This window comes from Centroberyx gerrardi, chromosome 10, assembly GCF_048128805.1.
Source record: "Centroberyx gerrardi isolate f3 chromosome 10, fCenGer3.hap1.cur.20231027, whole genome shotgun sequence".
NCBI lineage: Eukaryota > Metazoa > Chordata > Actinopteri > Beryciformes > Berycidae > Centroberyx > Centroberyx gerrardi.
Window position 1 is genome coordinate 4,692,386 of NC_136006.1, and position 16,993 is coordinate 4,709,378.

Genomic DNA, 16,993 nt, shown 5'->3' on the forward strand with positions numbered 1-16,993 from the left:
AGATGTTCATAAGACGGCGGTGATATGTGGGATTGTATTGTAGCTTCGCTCACATTCAGTCAGTACTGTAACTATTGTGGTGGTGAGCTGAAGTAAGGCTCTTATTGGCTCTTGGCTTCTCTATAGTGTAATGTGGATTTCATAAGTGAAATTTTAACACTGATCTAATGAGTTAGACCCGAGTCGGTCTGATTTACTGCCTTGACGCCGATTGCCGAAATACTAATTTGCTTTTAAGAGAAACTTAAAAACATCATGTTACTGCTGCTTTGGAATAAGTTGGAGATTTTTTCGGTTTAAAGTTTTTCCTCCATACTTTTATATACATTTTACACTTTTTAAACGTTACTTCTCCTCTTCTTGTGTCCCTCTGTGATTATTGGCTGTCTTTATCACGACCCTGAACTGCTTTTAACTCTGTTTCTAAAGCACTTTTTTGGCTACATTTGTGGTATAAAATTAGATTTGAGTTTGATTCGACTTTTTTGAAGATGCAGGCATTTCATATGACAGCTGTAATTGTAGCGGGGGCAGCTTGGTGTCTGGCTGTTGAAACTTTTTCCAGAGGATTTACAAAGGGGTTAAGAGTTTGTCATTACCAGCCATCAAAATGAAAATATTGCTTGTTTGGCCTAATTGTATTTGAGCGTGAACAATAGTCAGCTAATGTCCCTTGGCTGCTCTCTGTGTTGTTGTGAGTTCAGCGTGTGGATGTGCGATCTGCTGTGACCTCACATCGCCTCGGGCTCCACTGGGAACTGTGAGCAAGGGATGAGGAAGGTGACGAGGACTGGTGTGTGTGTGTGTGTGTGTGTGTGTGTGTGTGAGAACTGATCAAAGTAATAATCCACGGCATTTTAATATAAATAAATGTCTGTTTTTCTACTCTCTGTCACCGATTGTGTGATTCAATCTCTATCCAGTTCGTAAATCTTCTCCACTGTCTGTTCTAAACAGCCGGTGTCTGGCGGCTCTTTCCTGGGAAAAATCTGTCTCTGCCGCACAGGAAGTGATGCGTTTTACGTTTCCTGGTTTGTTTGGAATAAACAGAAGAAGAAGAACTGGGTAGTTAGCATGAGCAGCGATAGCCGCCATGGCTGAACAGACAAAGAAAAGACTGGTGTTGTGCCAAAATATGGAAAAAAAAAAAAGGAAATTATCAAACTAATCACAAACGAGCGTGATCTCTGTTTATTATAAGGCGACTAGGTAGAGAATGCTTTTGATTGGCTACTTTCATTCTTTGTAATGCCGTGAGACGTTTTTTTTAAATATTGTTTGAAAAGCCAGCGGTAGGAAAACAATCCACAAAATTTGAAATGATTTTGTTATGTTTTTCTTTGGCATGAAATTCAGGCGACGACACACCGCCAGAGGAAACACGTTTTTTTTTTTTTTAGTTTTTTTTTTAGGGGGAAACAATTTTTTTTCGCACGACATCAGTCCCTACAGAAACACACACACACACACTGCATCAACAGAAAATCCAAGCTCCGCCCCCACACTGTTTGATTGACAGGTGATCTTTGCGAAATGCAGTGCACAAACACCACAGAAATGAACGCTGAGCAGCAAAGATGGAGACAAAATTTTAAAAAAACGAAGATCTCGCAAATTACCACTGTGTGTGTGTGTGTGTGTGTGTGTGTGTGTGCTTTTTTTTGTGTCATTTTTTTCTGTGTGTGAGTGATTTGAGGCCCAGGAATATTAAATTTACTGTTGCTGATGCTCGGTGCTGTTCCCCCCCCCCGCCCCTAGACATGGTTTGAAATGACCCCCTCTGCTGCAGCGGGGCGGGGGGGGCGAGGGGGGGGTGGGGGGGGTGCTTGGCTTGGCTCTGGGGAGGTTTTCTCACTCTGAGATTAATCAAGAGCAGACGGAGGCCCCGGGGCCCCGAGGCGAGGCGGGGGCCGACGCAGTCTGACGCCTCCGCTCCGCTGTGAACTAATCCTCGGCCCTCCGGAGCGTCATCGCGGGGCGAACTCGGGTTTCCGCTGAGCGCCGCGTCGCCCCGATAGGAAACCGCTCCAGCTAATTGATGTTGTGAAGTGACTCGCACATATTGTGTGTTCGCATTAAGGAAATAAAAGGCCGGGAGTCAGAGTTCAAGTTTAATGTTTCGTCTCGGAGCTGAGCGGTCCAGAGCGAGGGGAGAGGCGCTCACACACACACACACACACACACACACACACACACACACGTTTGTGCTGTATTACTCCACATGTAAGGACCTTCATTAATTTCCTACATGCCTAACCCTTAACCTAACCGCAACCTAATCCTAATTCTAGTCTTAACACTTTAAAGAAGTAAAGACCGGCAAAATGTCCTCAGTTCAGAAGATTTCACTTATCTTTCTATGGCATTTGGTCCTCACAAGGATAGAAATTTATATAGAATATAGAATAATATAGAAATTTATTTAATCACTGTAAATGTGCCAGCGCTAGCAAGATGGCTAATTTTTAGCCGTCTTCCCTGGCTGGGCACGATGTTAAAATAATCATTAAAAACAGAAAAACGTAAAATCGTGCAAATAAATCAAAATCAATAAAAGCAGGGGAGATAAGACATGTACAGAGAGAAAACAAATTACTCACACACAAAGCAGTTATAACAATACAGAAGCATTAGCTGAAACATTGAAACAAGACAGTAGTGTTAGTAAGATATAAAACACACATGCAAACATTAAGATAATATAGGGAATATTAGCGAAATAATATTTATAACAATAAAACATCCAAACAATGCTAGAAAGACTATAGAAATAAAAGAACACCCACAACACACACCTACACACACACACACACACACACACACACACACACTACACCTATATGTGTGCAGTGTCATGATTCAAGTTTGTTCAAGTTAATTTATATAGCGCTTTAAATAAAGAAAACAAGTTTGTACCAAAGTGCTTTACAGAAATTGGAGAAGACAAGAATAAAAATGCAAGAAGAAGAAGAAGAAGTAGACTTGCACACACACACACACACACACAGCCATGAGTATACACATCCACAGACACATGATCAATCTAAACAAAAAGCTAGCGAGTAAAAGTGGGTTTTACTGTAAGACTTCAGGTGTTCCAGTGATAATAAATTAATATCTTCTAATAAAAACAATAATACCTTCCTTGTCCTCCATGTTTTCAGATCATCCTCCACTCCATGCACAAGTACCAGCCTCGTGTGCACGTGATCCGGAAGGACTTCAGCAGCGAACTGTCTCCCACCAAGCCGGTTCCCAGCGGAGAGGGAGTGAAGACCTTCAGCTTCCCCGAGACCGTCTTCACCACCGTCACCGCCTACCAGAACCAGCAGGTCGGTCTGTCCCGAACCAGGTCCCACCACTGTCTGTCTTTCTGTCTTTCTGTCTTTCTACCAGAACCAGCAGGTCGGTCTGTCCCGAACCAGGTCCCACCACTGCTTTCTGTCTTTCTGTCTTTCTGTCTTTCTACCAGAACCAGCAGGTCGGTCTGTCCCGAACCAGGTCCCACCACTGCTTTCTGTCTTTCTGTCTTTCTACCAGAACCAGCAGGTCGGTCTGTCCCGAACCAGGTCCCACCACTGTCTGTCTTTCTGTCTCTCTTTCTTTCTACCAGAACCAGCAGGTCGGTCTGTCCCGAACCAGGTCCCACCACTGCTTTCTGTCTTTCTGTCTTTCTACCAGAACCAGCAGGTCGGTCTGTCCCGAACCAGGTCCCACCACTGTCTGTCTTTCTGTCTCTCTTTCTTTCTACCAGAACCAGCAGGTCGGTCTGTCCCGAACCAGGTCCCACCACTGCTTCCTGTCTTTCTTTCTTTCTTTCTTTCTACCAGAACCAGCAGGTCGGTCTGTCCCGAACCAGGTCCCACCACTGTCTGTCTTTCTGTCTCTCTTTCTTTCTACCAGAACCAGCAGGTCGGTCTGTCCCGAACCAGGTCCCACCACTGTCTGTCTTTCTGTCTTTCTGTCTTTCTTTCTTTCTACCAGAACCAGCAGGTCGGTCTGTCCCGAACCAGGTCTCACCACTGCTTTCTGTCTTTCTGTCTTTCTGTCTTTCTTTCTTGCTATCTTTCTTTCTTTCTTTCTACCAGAACCAGCAGGTCGGTCTGTCCCGAACCAGGTCTCACCACTGCTTTCTGTTTTTCTGTCTTTCTGTCTTTCTTTCTTTCTTGTTTTCTTGTTTTCTTGCTTTTGTTCTTTCTTACTTTCTTTCTTTCATTCTTTCTTGTTTTGTTGCTTTCTTTCTTTCTTGCTATCTTGCGTTCTTTCTGTCTTGCGTTCTTTCTGTCTTTCTTGCTTTCTTTCTTTCTTACTTTCTTACTTTCTTTCTTTCGTTCTTTCTTGTTTTCTTGCTTTCTTTCTTTCTTTCTTTCTTTCTTGCGTTCTTTCTGTCTTTCTTGCTTTCTTGTTTTCTTTCTTTCTTTCTTTCTTTCTTTCTTGCTTGCTTGCTTTCTGTCTCTTGCTTTCTTGCTTCCTTGTTTCCTTGTTTTCTTGCTTTCTTTCTGTCTTTCTGTCTTTCCCTCATTTCCTGTTTGAATTTTGATGGACTTAAAGGGGAATGCCACACATTTTAAGAATTCACATATGTTCTTCCTCTGCCTCAGGACACTTCAGTCAACACTTGTGAACATGCAACACTCTTTTCTTAAAGCTAGAAACGGGAGAACTGAATTTGTGATTTCGCTGGAACGTAAAATCTGGCTCTGCTCCTTAGACAATGAATGGGGCGCTGACTTTGTGGACCCATGTGATTTTTGGGTGAGTTCTTGCACCCAAATGAGGTTTAAATTCAACAGTTTTGGTGTGATAACTCAAGTCAGCGCCCCATTCACTGTCAATGGAGCAGCCCTTGATTTCACATCCCAGATCACAAATCATCAAGGCTTTTCTCTCTTGATTTCTTGTGCAAGTTCACAAACATTGACTGGACTGTCCTTCGGCATGGAAATAACATGTATAAATTCTTAAAATGGGTGGCATTCCCCTTTAAAGCTGCAATAGGCAAGATTTTTATGTAAATATTCACCCATGTTATTCACAATGTGGGGCTGCAGCTGAGAAGACTGTCCCATCCCCACTAATTGAGACCCCATAGGTTCACCTTATTTGCCCAAATTAAATTCTGGTCGCTTCTCTGCCGAATCCAAAGTGACGAATCCAAACTTGAGAGCGAAATCCGAAAACTGTCTCCTAACCAGCAGCAGAGGAAGCCGGACTCAGCAGCGTTAGATCTTCTCCTCTCTCGTCTCTTTGGTTTTTTTTGGTATGAAGCATCACAGACCGGCCGGTCGGTAAACACTTCACTGACCTCACCGCACAGGATTTCTGGGAATTGAAGTTCAAATCTTTCAAGCCGTTACCTCTCGCTGCCAGTTGGAGCTGCCAACGTGTGAAGTTGCCTCATGCAGCTTTTAACGAGGCTCTTTGATGCTGTGTATTGTTCTTCTTTGTATTTCAACAGAGAAAAAAAAAATGCAGTCGGCTTGTGTTTTTCATCTCACTGGACGGCTCTGTCGTTGTTTTGATTGTAATGTTCTTCTTCTTGTTGGCAGATCACCAGACTAAAGATCGACCGCAACCCGTTCGCCAAAGGATTCCGGGACTCGGGCAGAAACAGGTACAGTATCTCAGCGTCCGTTCGCCCCCGTCGGCCGCGCAGCCATGTAATACAACCTGTCGTGGCGTCCGCCATGCCGCGGCGTGCAAATCTATCCTTTTTTTTTTCTCCTGCGTGGCCTTTAATATGGAAATAATCCCCTGGAGATACCACTTAATCCCATATGCTGCTCCGTATAAAAAAAACAGCCGCTCGATCCGCTGCCAAGAGGAACCCTTCAGATCTGCTGAGAGAGAGAGAGAGAGAGAGAGGGAGAGAGAGAGAGAGAGAGAGAGAGAGAGAGAGAGTCGCTGCTGGATGGGATCATTTCTCTACCCCACCTCTCTCTTTTTCTGTCTCTCTCTCACTCTCTTCCACCCCATCTCCCTCTATCCTCCTGTCCTACTGCCTCATTTCTTGAAAAAGCACAATGTTTTAAAAAGAAAAAGAACATCAAAAGCGACAGAGTTACATTTCCCCATGCACCATAAAAGGTTTACACGACTACACACGGAAAAATAAAGGTGCGAACTGGAACCTGAAAATGGTTCTTCGGAGAGACGCCATAGAAGAACCATTTCCGGTTCCTTAAAGAACCATTCCTGCTCTCCTTTGCTCAGACACCTGCATTGTGTTTTTGTTTATCTGTCCTTGTAAAGCCTCATTTGCAATTGCACAATATATACTATGGAGGGGTTTGGTTATTTTCTACATTTATGCCAACACCCACCATCCAATAGCTAAGAATTATTCCAAATCACCATATATGGTTCTTTATTTTTCTGTGTGTAGAAACAGCAAGTAGTTTGACATTTAAGCGCGGTGGAAAGTAAGGGTGTGGAGGTTTCGGGGGGCGGATGGGCGGATGGGTGCAGACTTCACCTCCGACGCCCCGGGTTCAATTCCCAACTTTTTATAGTGAAGTTATAGAGTGAAGTTTTCATTGTCAGCGACAGTTCTTCTTCTTTAACCACGACCAAAACCTTTCCCTAACCCGAACCAAAGGTTTAGTCGGCTAACCTTAACCGAAGTTGTTTTACTTGCTTCAGACTTAGCCGGTCGCCAACCTCTTCAAGTCACAAACACTTTGAAAACGGCGTGTCCAACTCCTGCTATTGTCATCTAATCCGGTTGGTGGTGGAGGAGCGTAATCTTCTCATTATTCGTGTCCACAACATGTAATCTGCGTTTCAGAGTTCAGAGTTTGTGCTCATTTCATGGATGTTTTGGAGACTGTGTTGCGTCTCCCTCAGGCTCTCCTTCTGTTTTGTGTCTCCCTTTTCTCCCTTTCGTCCCATTCTGTCTTCTTACACTCTGTTGCCTCCTCCTGCCTTCTTCCCTTCCTTCCTTCCTTCCTTCCTCCCATCCATCCTTCCTTCCTCGATCTCTCTGTCTCTCCCTGGACTCGTCTCTCTCTTTCTCTCGGTCTCTGAATTATCATATATAACATTTAGGGGGGGGTTGGGGGGGGGGCACTGAACCACCAGACCCTCAGCACATGAAAGCAGCCCCCTCATCTGGTCTGCATTATTGGCACAGATATTTGAGACATCTTTTTTCATTTTTCAAACAATAGACTGTTTGATTTATGAACTGGCATTAGAATTTCATTGCAGAAAACTACAGATGAAAAGATAACGGGGGAACGAGATATTTATGTGGCGAGGGAGAAAATGAATTTATCCTCACGTCCCGCACATCAGATTTACTTTGCTCATTTCTGTGGCTCGTTTTTGGGTTTGTTCTGCTCATATTCAAATAGGAGTGCAGCGACTCTGAGGATTCAACACTCCTTTTTACAGTCATGCAGTACAGTTTATCCTTTGATCATTCAGGAATATTACCAGGGTGTTATGGCTGTGACCCTTGACCCCCATACTATTGATTGTGGGTAATTTTGGTTTGCACTCATTACAAGTCACTCTGGATAAGGGTGTCGGCTAAACACCTAGAATGGCAATGTAAATGTAAATATTCAAGATTCAACAATTTATTGCCTTGTCAACAAGTTGATAGGAATTTGCCTCAGTGCAACTTTTAAGATGATAGACCATACACAAAATACATAATACATAGAAAATACATTAAAAAGGGGATGGGATAACAATAGATAAAATGTGAAAACAATAAAAACAGAATAATTCTAAAATAGAATCAAATCATAGTACAGTAAGGTTGTGTTCACACTGCAGCTGAAAGTTTCCCAATTTTTATGTTTTTTTCCTTCACATGTTTTCTTATCAATGTGAACAGCAAAAAGCTGCATGGAGTCACATTTTTTTAAATTTTTTTCTGATCTGGAACACATGGATGTGTGGGACAAAATTGCGTCCCGAGACGTGAGACCTACATGCGCCCCTGTCAGCGTTGCCTTGACAACAAATAAACCTTACGTCATTCACCTGAGATAATCGCCATAATTTAGGCCGCTTGGCTGAGCGGCGTTAGCGTGGAAGACAACGAGACACAACAACGGAAAGAAAGACGAATAGAAGACTTGATTGGTATTTTAGGGAAACGCCTCAATTCAGTCAGAACTCAGAAGAAGACTCAAACTGTGACCGATGTGTTGGAGACAGGCGGGAGAAGCACAGCTGACGTCTTTTGTTATTGTTGTTCTGTCTTTTCAACATCGCTGTCGGCTCATACTGCTATCAGATATGAATCACATCCAAAAAAACATCAGATCTGAGCAGCAGTTCAGGTCTGAGGTGTGAGCGCAGCCTGACCCCGCTGCTGTGAAACATTACCGACTGATTCCACATTAAGGGGAAATACAAAATCAATAAAAAAAAAGGGCAAAACCGGTGCTGCTAATTCTCAAATTAAGCACCGACTTGTTTTCCTTTTTCTGAATTCCTTAATAACATCTTAATATAGAACTCTCCCCAGCTTTAAGTTACGATCGTGTCGTCGGCTGGATTTTGTCCGGTGACTCGGCTTTATGGGCTTGCAGGGGGATACAGCTCATTTGTTGGGTTTGGGTCCCGCAGCGGCGCGAGCGTATGAATGAACGCAGTGATGGCGAGGGCCGGGGCGATTAGCGCGGCGCACTAACGAGCTGCTACGGCCAGGGAGTTAGTGGCCCTAAAATAACACGGCGAGCGGCGGCGGGCGGGCGCTGGGTTCCTTGGGACGGGGCCCGGCGGCGCGCGGGGAAGTAAATCAAGCAGGAAGGAGAACCGTGTACAGATTCGAGATGAAACGTCACCCAGATTTATGTGCGCAGTAAAAACTTGCTCCTTTTTAATGGCTCCAGTTTCCTCCGAGCAGGACTCCAGTTTCTCCCTCTCTCTCTCTCTCTCTCTCTCTCTCTCAATCTCTCTCTCTGCTGCTTCTCTCTCTCTCTCAATCTCTGTCTCATTTACCACCAGCCTCTCTCTCTCTCTCTCTCTCACACACACTCACTCACTCTCCAATACTCTCTTCTTTTCTCTACCCTCTTCCTCTTTTTCTCTCTCAATACTTTTTCTCTCTTGCTCTAATACTCTATCAATCTCAGTCTCATTCACCACCAACCTCTCTCTCTCTCTCTCTCTCTCTCTCTCTCTGGGTCTCTCACCCATATTCTACCTTCTCTCCTTTCCTGTCATTTATTCAGCACACACACACACACACACACACACACACACACACACACATTTTAGTCACTGCTGACTCTTACTCTCCAATATTGTCTCTCTCTTTCTGTCTCACTTTACGCCGTCTCTCTGTCTCTCTCTCTCTCTCTCTCTCCCCCTCTCTCTCTCTCTCTCTGTGTTCCCCCCCCACACACACACACTTTGGTCATTATTGACACCTTTTTCCCTTTTTTGCTCTCTTTTTCTACTGCTATTTGCATTGCTTTGGCACAGATGTTTAAATTGCTCTCTCTCTCTCTCTCTCTCTCTCTCTCTCTCTCTCTCTCTCTCTCTCTCTCTTTCAGGACCGGCCTGGAGGCGATCATGGAGACCTATGCTTTCTGGAGACCGCCTGTGCGGACTCTCACATTTGAGGACTTCACCAATATGCAGAAACAGCAAGGTGTGTGGCGGAGATATTATATTGTTTATCATTGTAATGTTCTCAGCACCTGTATGTTTCTCTGTTCCTCTGTTTGTATGGGAGAGAACGTTATGTCAGATTGGGTCCTTTAAAGGAAAAGTCATCAATATATCATCAATCAATCTGCGTTGCATTCTGGTCTCTCTCCTGCTCCTGTGGGTGGAGAAACTGGTCTCTCTCCTCTTCTACGATGGATTTCTCCCTGTATGATTGTTGAACGTCTCTTGGTGCAAAATGGCGGCTCTAGAAAGAAGAAGCCCTCGCTCTTTGATTCTGAGGGACTGACACCAAAACCTGACGTTTACCGCTGATGTTTTACATCCTGAAACATTTTCTCATATCAAACTCCACTGGAAATATCTTCATGTGACATCACATCGTCTGTGTTTGGCTGTAGTTGTGTTTAACAGTGTTAAAGTGTTTTAGGGTGGATTTTTCCTTTAATGTTGCCTCGCTTAACCTCACAGAACTTGATTGAAGACCTTTTCCAAGTAGTTATGATCCACTAAATTTGACATATTATCCACCAAGCAGCATTCATTTAAATAATAATAATAGTAGAGCTGGGCTCTACTCTGGGCTCGACTGTTCCAGACATTTAATATTAATCAACACGTAGTTTCCAGTATTCTTTAGTCTGGTCCCTTGATGCTGCCTGGTTCTGTTTTAGCAGGGATCACAGTCATCTTCATGTCCCGGATCTTCAGATAGACACACATGAAGCCCACCGACCCCCATCTGATCAGACTGTTTCCCAGGAAACCCCATATGGGAGGATTTTAGTTGTTGATTTAGTCTGTCTGCAGTGTGTGTGGGGAGATAAGTGGTGAGACTGAAACCAATGATTAGCTCTTAAACATTCTCTAATGGATTTTTTCAAGTGAATTGGATAATAGTGAAATTAAACTGTTCCTCATTTTGCTGGGGACCGCTGAAGGACCTCTGGCGGTCCCTGAACCCCACTTTGAGAACCATTGCTATAGTACTAACTTAACACACAACTCTTTCAATTCTTGTAATCCATTATTAGTTACTTTTTAAAATGAGAATGTCATGTTTTTTTTTTGTTTTTTTTTTCATTTTTATCAGCACAAATAAAAAGAAGAAAAAAAGTGAAAATCCCGTGTCATCTCATGCAGACAACATGCTGCTAACTGAAAAATCGCAATCTAAGTCTGCTTCTTATAAATAAGATTGATTTACTGCTTTACAAACAGAGCCATGGTCTTGCATTGCATTTTAAACCAATTATTGACAACACACTTGGCAGCACAAGCCTTATTGCTACAGCATGTTGTTGAAGTGGGTGATGCAGAAAAACTCCAACAAGCTACTTTTAATACAGAGTAACACTGTACTATAAGTTACTTTTTAAGGTAAGTAACAAAGTAAAATAACTAACTTTTAAAGAGACTTTCCCCAACACTGATAGTACTGTAGTAAGATCAATCAATCATGTTCAATATCTTTATTGTCCCAAAGGGAAATCGGTTATGCAGTCAGGTAAACACAAAGGCAAAAAACAACATGGAACAAACACTGGAGATAAAAAACCAAACACATATAAACATATTTTTTTCTGTCTGTCCCTAATGCTGAGACAGATGGGGAAAAAAAAGCTTTATGTTCTCTGCTTGGAACAGCCTAAAAAAAGGCCTAAATTTATAATAAATAAAGAGAGATAGTAACTTAGATAGTAAAACTCTTCTAAGTTGTATGGCGTTATGACTCCATTGGTACCTGTCTCTGTTCTTAGGTATTTTATCTTATTTTCAGGATTGTGACCCACTTAGTACATGGATTTTGCTCTTTTATGTTCCTTTGTCGGTTTTAGTGTTTTAAGCTGTTTAGTGCTTTAGCTTCTAGTTTTTAACTGTTTCAGTGTTGTCCTGTCTGTAACTTTTATGCTGCTATCTTGGACCAGTCTCCCTTGAAAAAGAGCTATTTGATCTCAATGGGATTTTACCTGGTTAAATAAAAAAATTAAAAAAAGCAACAGAATCCCTAAAATAAGATCATTTATGATTCATAAAACAGTCAAGTAGGGCCTACTAAAAAGGCAAGAGAGCAACATTTTATGGCCTCACTAGCGGAGCACCACTGTGGTGTTACGGTGACTTTGGTGCACACGCTGTCCCAACCTGAACTTTCCCTCTGCATACTTTCCCTGTATATCTCACCACATCCTGTATCAGCTATGGGTGTCCTTCGTTTGAGCTTGGCCATGCGCTGCCTCTCTGGCGGAGCGGCCCGCGTCTGCTGAACTTTTCACTTCGCGCCGAGCCCTTGAAACTAAAATCATTAAACAAACCCCGCGGCTTTTGGACGGCTCCTGCGACACGAATCCGCCTCGGTCGAGCCGCCTCCCTTTGTCCCGGCTCCAGCGTGTGCAGGCGCGAGGCGGCGGAGGAGGCGGAGGAGGCGGTGGCGGCGGCGTCTCAGTCATGGCTCACATCACGGGCCTCGCCGCTTAAAAGTGACTCGATTTCCTCACCGCACCTCCGTCGCCTCTGGAGGTCAGCATGACGTGACGCTCCGCATTTCGGCTGAGCAGCGGGACATCTGTTTGTTATCATTAGACTCCTACGAAGCGATTAGGCCTTAATTAAAGTCCTTGCGCCGCCAATGAACCCCGGGTCACGCAGAAAGGACACTGCAGTGTGTAGTGTGTGTGTGTGTGTAGAGTGTGTGTGTGTGTAGGTGTGTGTGTGTGTGTGTGTGTGTGTGTGTAGCTTTACCCTTACGGCACCAGACACCCCGTTCCCTTCAAGTAATCAACTCTTCCCCCTCGGCGCTGAAGCAACTCAAGCCCTTCTAACCAGAGAGGAAAACATGACATCACCAAACTATTGTCCTCTCTCCCTCTCTCTCTCTCTCTCTCTCTCTCTCTTTTTCCTTATACATATCTACCTCGCCTTCTCTCTCTCTTTCCCTCCCTTTTCTTTATTTCTCTCTCCCCCAGAAAGCAGCACCCCCCCCACCCCTCCCCTCCCACCAGTTATATTATCGAAGGCATATGGTGCAAAATCAGAACCCCAGCCAAGCGAGTCCTGAATTATTTAGTTATGCCCCCCCACCCCCACCCCCCTCTTCCCTTCCCTCCCTCCCTCCACCTCTCCGTTCCTTATTCTGGTTTCAAACTGAATTTCTCCAACAGCAAGATGAACCCGGGCCAAACTCTCATTAATAGAGAAATATGTGATTGATATCCCACAGCTATCCCTCCATTCCAGAAAACGTTTTTTTTAGTGCTTTTTTTTTTTTTTATATTCCCCTTTTCCCCTTCAGCTGAATCTATACATGTCTAAATTCAGAGCGCATGGCTTTTTATTGAGGAAAGGACTCGGTTCTGTTGACCAGACACGGTCAAAACTGAATCCATATTTATCTCCAGATACGAGCAATATATTTTATGATATGGTTCATGAGTTTCAAACAGTGAAGCCCTGCAATTAGTCTGTGGAGTAAGAGGATCAAAAAAGTACATGTGGATCAAAGTGGTTACGTTCTACATTTGGGACAGGTGAATTCATAATGTGACTTTAATGCTTTATTGATCTCTGTAGGGAGATTCTCTTTTCTTCTACACACTTAGTCCCCGAACTTCTGTGTATTAATTAGTTGGATGTTGAAGAGTTTAGTCCAGAGCTCCTGCAGATAGATCTACATCTCTGTTGATTCTTAAGAAACTTCACATAACTTTAACATTTGGAAAGACATGTACATTGTTTAACGCCTACTTTGGTCTTGAATAGGACTTGATTGGCGCTGGTCTTGGTCTTGACCCCCTCTGGTCTTGGTCTTGACCCCCTCTGGTCTTGGAATCAACTTGTTTTCATCTAAGCTGGTGTTCACCTGGTTAAAAGTGTCCACCATATTGCAGGTTATCTTACAGTCTCTGCTGTGTGTTCTTGTCTGTGTTCCAGGTGGAAGCACAGGAACGTCTCCCACCACCTCCAGCACTGGGACTCCCTCCCCGTCCGGAGCGGCTCACCTGCTGTCCCCCTCCTGCTCCCCCCCCACCTTCCACCTGGCCCCCAACACCTTCAACGTGGGCTGCAGGGAGAGCCAGCTGTGCAACCTGGGCCTGTCCGAGTACCCGGCCTGCGCCCGCAGCAACATGGCGGCCCTGCAGGGCTACGGCGGCCTGGCCGACAGCTCCTACGGACGCCTCCAGGCCGCGGGGGGCGGCGTGGCGTCCGCTCAGTCCTCCGAATCCTTCCTGCCCCAGAGGACTTCCTCCCTGATCGCGGCCGGCATGCAGGGCGGCGCCCACGGCTCTCTGACCGGCGGCGGCGGCGGCGGCGCCGGGGGCAAGATGGACGCCTACGGCGGTCAGCTCGGCTCCTTCCCGGCCTCCCAGCTGCAGTACGTGATGCAGGCCGGCGCCGGCTCCAGCTCCGCCTCCTCCTCCTCGTCCGGCTCCTCCCCTTCCTCCGCCCACATGTTCAGCGGCAGCCACCACCACGTGCAGCAGGGCTCCTACAACGCCTTCTCCCTGCACAACCCCTACAACCTGTACGGATACAACTTCCCCACCTCCCCCCGCCTGGCCGCCAGCCCCGAGAAGCCGCAGGGGGGGCTGCTGTGCTCCTCCTCTCCGGCCGGGGCCTTCGCCGAGCGCCAGTACCTGTCCAACGGAAGCATGGACACTATGCACATGATCAGCGGCAACCCCGCCGGCGGCCAGCAGGGCGGCGGCTCCTGTGACGGCCGCCAGTACGGCTCCTCCTCTCAGATGTCCATGCACATGGTGTAGAGACTGGGATCCGCGTCTGAGACCGAGTCTTGACCCTCACCTCACTGTCCCCCATGTTTCCAAAGTCTCAGTCTTTCAGTCTGTAATCCATGACCTGGTTTAAAGACAACGATGTGTTACGGTGTTGATGTGGAGCCGGCGTTTTTACATGAAGTGTTAATGTACTGCGGTACGAAACGAACCTTTTCAAAAAAGGATATCATCTCATGTTTTTGTTTTGGAAGACACTCCGTTGCTTAAAATAGAACATAAAGGGAGTCGAAACTATTATTTAATTATCTTTGTGTTGATAAAGAGAATGAAGTGGGACAGCAAACCTGATTCTGACTTTGAGAGCAAACCCCAAGACGAAGTCAGATCGGGGGGGAAAAGTGAAGGAAGAGCCTGCATGCTCTGGTTCGGAAGGATTATCAGGTGTGAACCCATGAATCTGTTATGGTGCAATAGTAACCACAGCCTCTTTAAGTGACTCATCTTTTGGTTTTGGTGGACTCAGTCGAATGCCATCCAGTCATGACATCATGTTACCAAACACGCTTCCCTTTTCCCCCGTGATCCAGATTTGTTTTACTCCAACACTTGTGCCGTATCATTCTAGAAGTGTGGAAGCGTGCTGGATGGCGGTTATGGTGTAAAGTTTTGGTTGGAACGAAAGAGACAACTGGACAAGATGGCCGAGTGACTCACGGCTCCGCGAGCGGGACGGAGCCGAAGCGTCCGGGCCGCTGCGGCGGGCGGCGGATGTGCCAAACGGGGCGAACACAGCAAGTCAAAGACTTAAAGGCCAAGGTGACTGAGGGACTCTAAGCGTCTGGTGTCGGCTCCCTCGCCTCGAGTGTGGGAGGGGCTTATTCAGGAAACCGCCACACAATCATCATCATCACCGATCCCTTTTCCTCATAGACTGGAATGGCTTCACTATTTTTGAGTGGATTACCTTTTTAAAGCATATATAAGATGGCGAATGCAAGCAATAACATAAGCTTTAAAGTTGTTGTGTGAAAAGTTATAAAGAAGCAATAGGAAAACAGAGTAATTAAAGTATGTTTTGGTGTGTTGTAGATAAGTGTATTTAAGTGCCAAGCAATATAACAGTTTTACAGGCCAATCTGCTATGGAAACAAATGTGTGAAAAAAAGGGAAATAGCAAAATTATTCTTTTGGGAGGCCTTTTAAAAAAAAAAATGTAAATACAGGTGCCAAGCACACAAAAGCTCAATAAACGTTTTAATTCATGTACATGGTTTTGGATTCTGTTTTCTTCTTCTTCCCTGTGGGAAGTAGGATTTTGAAAAATATAATATTCAGGCATTTATTTAAAAAAAAAGTTAAAATGTGCCAAAAATACTCTTTGTTCCATTGTAATTCAATGAGCAAAGATGTTCTTACTGGTAATCTGCCCTCCAGAAACTGAGGCCAGGACTCAGATCTGCCAGAGGAAAAGACGTTTCTTTCCAAAATGAGATACTGACCGTAAAAAAAATAAAAATTATTTATAACACAAAATGAAAACAAATTATGGTGCTTTTCAGTGGATAAGTCCTTGGTTGACTTACCTTTGCAGTGTAAGCAGGACTGTGGGAGTCGATCACGGCCTCTAAGCAGCGACTAAGAATGACATGATTATTAATCACACAGAAGAACGCTCACTCCCCTTATAAAACACACACATCTGCTCTCCTCCACATCACAGGCATGGGTTTCAAACACTGACGCAATGCATCGATCATAAACCAAACACACAAAGACCCAAAAACGACATTTTTTCCCCCCTGCTGGTTCTGTTTATTACGAGAAAGAAGAATTAGGCTCTTGTGCCAACTGCACTCAGCTGCACCGCTGTTGTGCCGATGCACATAAATATGGCACCTGTTTAAAGAGACAGAGAAATCCCCTTGTAATCATTTAGAGAGGGAAAACATCTAGTATTTATGATGGTTCCTACTCCTGCTTTGCGGTCCCCCCCCCCCCCCCCCCTTGTTACACAGGCACAGGCTCCGGGGATTTAGCCGGGGCCAATCAGCATCCATTACACGGATGTCTCCTGAACGGCTCTCCCCAATCACTTCCTATCATGCGTACCGCTCCGGCCATGAAATATCATATCTGAACCATCATCAGAAAATGAAGGGGGTCCAGGACCGTGGAGACAGCGACCCAGTATTGGAAACACCTGTTTTCCAAGCATGACTTCAAATAATGAGTAGGGTGATGTACCGGAGAGAAGCGCATGATTTCATAATTTGGCATAACTCCATCTATCTGGACATTATTTCCAATAATTATTCAAGTTATTTGTCTGATATCCACCCCCCCCCTTCTCCTCTCTCTCTCTTGTTCCAGCCGCATTCAAACCCCCCTCCAATCCCCCCCCCCCCCCCCTCCTCACCGCAAATTTACCTCGGGGCCTGTTAAATTAGGACATGTCCATGTAAAGAGGAGCGCCGCACATGGATCCACAGCGCAGGGAGATGACATAATGTACAGCAGGTCTGTTTTTGTACTGTAAACTATCCATCAGGTCTTTAAGTGGAAAAGAATGGCCGGGGCTTGAATAACAGCCGCTCGCAGCCTTTCATCGTGGCGTCCGCCATTAA

At 45.1% G+C, this 16,993-nt stretch overlaps 1 protein-coding gene across 1 annotated transcript in view; it reads left to right on the forward strand.

The window, feature by feature from the left end:
* The window catches only part of tbx15 (T-box transcription factor 15), a 39,408-nt gene extending 25,012 nt beyond the window's left edge, over positions 1-14,396 (forward strand). Inside the window, exons 5-8 of the mRNA XM_078286157.1 lie at positions 3,165-3,332; positions 5,550-5,614; positions 9,519-9,616; positions 13,564-14,396. Coding sequence (XP_078142283.1) covers positions 3,165-3,332; positions 5,550-5,614; positions 9,519-9,616; positions 13,564-14,396 — 1,164 coding nt within the window. The remainder of the gene's footprint in view (positions 1-3,164; positions 3,333-5,549; positions 5,615-9,518; positions 9,617-13,563) is intronic.
* The last annotated feature ends 2,597 nt before the right edge of the window (positions 14,397-16,993 follow it).